This window comes from Eucyclogobius newberryi, unplaced genomic scaffold (genome assembly GCF_026437365.1).
Source record: "Eucyclogobius newberryi isolate DKJ021-1_F unplaced genomic scaffold, fEucNew1.0.hap1 SCAF_14, whole genome shotgun sequence".
Taxonomy (NCBI): domain Eukaryota; kingdom Metazoa; phylum Chordata; class Actinopteri; order Gobiiformes; family Gobiidae; genus Eucyclogobius; species Eucyclogobius newberryi.
This window is the reverse complement of record NW_027315768.1, coordinates 5,029,542-5,033,594: the sequence shown is the minus strand read 5'-3', so window position 1 is coordinate 5,033,594 and position 4,053 is coordinate 5,029,542. Positions and strand designations below refer to the sequence as shown.

General features: G+C 41.8%; 1 protein-coding gene across 1 annotated transcript; it reads right to left on the bottom strand.

The window, feature by feature from the left end:
• Positions 1-250: 250 nt before the first annotated feature.
• On the bottom strand, positions 251-3,867 carry LOC140359332 (U3 small nucleolar RNA-associated protein 14 homolog A). Its single transcript, XM_072444210.1, has 2 exons — positions 3,316-3,867; positions 251-2,259 (listed from the first exon to the last, which is right to left on the bottom strand). Exons 1-2 carry the CDS (start codon positions 3,789-3,791, stop codon positions 366-368), a joined length of 2,370 nt encoding a protein of 789 aa, XP_072300311.1. The 5' UTR covers positions 3,792-3,867; the 3' UTR covers positions 251-365.
• Positions 3,868-4,053: the final 186 nt, after the last annotated feature.

The following is a 4,053-nucleotide window of genomic DNA, read 5'->3' as shown; positions in this document are numbered from 1 at the left end:
CTAAAAACCACAAGTTAACTACTATTTGTATTTCTGCTTTGCACTTTGAAAATATATTTTACTTTGAACGGTTGGAGATTTGGATATCGCTCCACCTTCAAACACATATAATATGCATCGTTTATAGTACACTCTAATATCTGTTTTACCTTTATCTATATAAAAAACAAGACCTAGTACTCTTGAATAGATTTTTATTACATAGATGTAAATCCACTCAAATTAATTTATTTGCCTTGATGAGATATGTTTAGACAAATATACAAGATACAAATTTGTTGATAAGCATGATCTTTACATACACTCATATGCACCTTTCAATATCCTCAACAGTTTACATTTGAACTCATTCCAAAAACAGTGCCCTACTTCTTGTGTTTCTTTTGTTTCTGTGCTTGGTTCTTCCTTTTATATGGCTTTGCTTTCTTCTGATTTGTTGCCATCTGGGCGTGTGATTTCTGATTGGCCTCGTTCTGCCGGCTCTTCTTGAGCTCCTCGCGTCCCATTGGCTCGATGATGGCTCCTAACTGAGTCACCACTCTGGGCTGCGTAACCTTCTTGACAGTTTTTTCGCTATTCCACGTTCTTCCCAGCGGACAGCGGATTGTGTTTTCAAACTGCGTGTGGTTATCGAAGGGAAATGGTAGACTGTTTACTTGGTGTGGTGTGACACTTTTGTCCCTTTGTTCCGACATGATCACCTCTGGAAGTTTTGCATCTTTTCGATATACCGCTGGCCCTGGTTTGGTCCTAAACCTTCTGCGTTTCCTTTTGGACGGCTTCAAACCCAGACCGCCCCATTCGCCCCAGCCGGGCAGCGTCAAATCAACCGTTTTGGGTTTGCCTGCTTCTTCCAGTTTTCGTTTTTCTTTTAAGAAGTCAGAAACGACGTCATCCCCTGCGAACGCCTCTTTAATAAGCCCTCGCTGGTCAATTTCTTCCTCCAAGTCCTCTTCTCCAACTTCTTCCATTGTAACTTTTAGTGGGACGGTTACAACTTTGCTCTCTTTGGTCAGGACTTCCTTCAATTCGATATCACGTTTTCTCTTTTTAGATTTTTTCGGAGCGGATTCGTCTGTAGCTTCTTTCGACTGTACAATTTCAACCACATCATTTTCAACATTTTCCAACATTTCTGGATCGTGTAGATTTTCTGCATCCTCCAAAGTCTGAATTCTTAAAAGACCTTCTTCTAACGGTGTGGAGTTATCTACAATTATTTCAACCTCTGGCTTTTCCGTCAAACCCCGTATTATTGACGTAAACTCTGACAAATCGTCTTCAGCTACGATATCCTCTTCTTCATCCAGGTCGATCACTGTGTTTACCTCTTCTTTACGCCTTTGACGCCTTTTTTCAAACTCCCTCAACAACACCTCCTCTTCATTCACCTCCTCTTCCTCAGCGGACTCCTCCTCGATCACAATAGCCTCATCTGCCAACTTGGATATTTCCTCTTTGTCTCGCTCTTCTTCTGTAAGTTTTCCTCTCATCCATGGATTTGTGGCATCTCCTGCTTTTTCGGCGTCATTCACAAAATCCGGCAGAACGTCCTCTGCTCCTTCCTCTTCCTTGTCGTCCTCCTCCTCCTCATCATTGTTCAAAGCCGTGACCATCTTTTGCGTGAGCTCTTTGTTAATTTCTAGCTGCTGCTGCATTGCCTTCCTCGCATCTTCATCGTACTTTGCCATTATTGCTTTTGACTTGGCCCATTTCCCGCTGTTCTGGTGCTTGAGGGACATTCTTTCTTGCATTCGCGCCATTCCCAACTTTTTTAACTCCTCTAGAGCCGCTTCTGGATTGGTCTTTACCATCTCGTCAAACTGCTTTAGCATTTCTTTACGCTTTGCCTTATTGTGGACTTTGTGGTACTTTTTACTTTTGATTTTACGCTCTCTACGCGCTTTAGCTTCGTAGTACGACTGGAGCGCTCTTGCCTTCTGGAGTTCAGCCCGGCGGATTTTTGCTTCCTCCAAACTCATGGCTTTGATGGAGTCCTCTTCAGCGGGAGTGAGGACCGGGTTGTGTATGGGTTGTTTGTTGGCGTTGAGTAGAGTGAAGATCTCCTGTTCCAGTGGCGTATGAGCATTCCATGCCGTTACCACCTGTTCGATGGGTTTGGGTCCGGAAGGTTCCTGGTTCAGGGGGAAAACCAGCTGCTCGGAGCGCTGGTTCTGCTTGATCACGCCCTTCCACTTGGACACCTCATCGGACACTTTTTGAAAGGCAACGTCCCGGTGAATGCGCTCTGTCTCCTGTCTGTAAGGAAGAAAATTAATTGATTAAAACAAAACTTTAATAATGTTTATCTGATAAGTTCAATGCCCTACTCAAACACATGTCTGAGTGTGCATCATTAAAGGTTTATTATTATGAATTTATACAACAAAATACAACCTCTTGGGTCTAAAATTGTTTTGTTGAAGTACATGGTAAATAAGAGTGAGAGAAATGCTTTGTCAGCAATCCTTATTGCAGCATCCAAGATGTCACTAGAAATAAAAATATGAGATACTGAAACATGAATGCATTAAACTTAGCTTTGACAGAGCCGCTGCATCTTTAATAAGACTTGTAACATAATCAACATAGTTAATTACGTCTGCATCACAATGTAATGTTAATCATTGAGGTTAGAGTGGTAGAATTACTTCTGACAGGTAAAAATACTGCCTATGATTATGTAATTTTTAGTCATTTTGTCATTATGTTTTAATAGTATGATTATGTCTAAAGTGCACATTCAAACAGTTCCAAGAGCAGATACATTTAGGAAAAGACCAAAATATAAACGTATCCAATCTAGATACTCATTTAAGCCAGAATAGATGCAAAAAGAGAAAATAAATCCCATTAGCAGGACAGAATTTGACCTTTCACAAACAGTTATACATGTTCTTGAGCTTTTTCAGAACTAGTATAAAATGTTTAATAAAGAAAGTACCATCATGTGTGCAATATGACAAGTGTATATATTGCTTTGATTGTGATACTTTTAGTAGCACTGAGGTGAATAATAAAGTTATTACAAAATGTGGGATTTGGATAGCCCATTTTACATTTCTATCTATTTTGCTGTCAATATTGTTACTGCTGTCAAAACATTTATACCCGGATACTACATTTGAGCAGGCAAACACAATCTTTAACAGACCGAGTATGAATACAGACAGTCAATATTATTATTATTCTACGATTGAGGAAAGTTCAGGACAATAAAGGTGGGTACTATTAAGTTAGTTTGTACTATGTGTGCATTTAGTGTCCAGCTCAAATCAGTTCTTGAATTTAGTGGCTTCAAATACAACTTGTCACCTGGAGAGTGGCGTGTCGAGCGTCCTGTGGCTTCGCTGGAGGCTCTCGATCTGCTTCTGGGCCTTTTTGGTGGCGCTGGGAATGAGGTCTGACAGCTCGACCTTTGACCCCTCTCCCACAGCGTTCACGTCGAACTCGGACACTAGGAGCGCGGCCTCGGACCTCTCCTGCAGCCGCGTATTCCGGTGCTCCCGTCCCATGGAGCCGATGGCCTGGACCAGCTTGTTTCTCTTCCGTTCATCCTCCCCGTCCGCCTCCTCTTCGTCTGCGCTCAGCTCTGGGTGCAAATCCTCCTCTTCCTCCTCGTCCTCGTCGAAGCGAACTGCCTCGGGAACAGACGTACATTCCTTGGTTTCCTCTTCTTGCATCTCACCGGACAAACCCAAGACGTTCGCGTCAGTTTCAGCACGCTTTTTAACAGGTTTGTCCTTCTTAACCTTCGTTTTGCCAACTTTTGTCTTCATATTTTTGACCATGTTGCCGCAGACCGACACACACGCCGCTCCGACAGACTACTGTAAACACGTGTGCCGCAAAACAGGCAGAACTCTCGTAAACCTCAGATTTGCCGTCGTAAAGGGTATGTCGCAAATCCTTTTTAATTTAATTTTTTCTTCTATTTATTTTACGATACATATTCAAGCAAATATACCCGGCTTAAAGAAGAAGAAATCATAAATACTGTTAAAAAATATAGAAAAATAGGCATGCGTTTAATTAAAAATGTAGTTCCGCTTT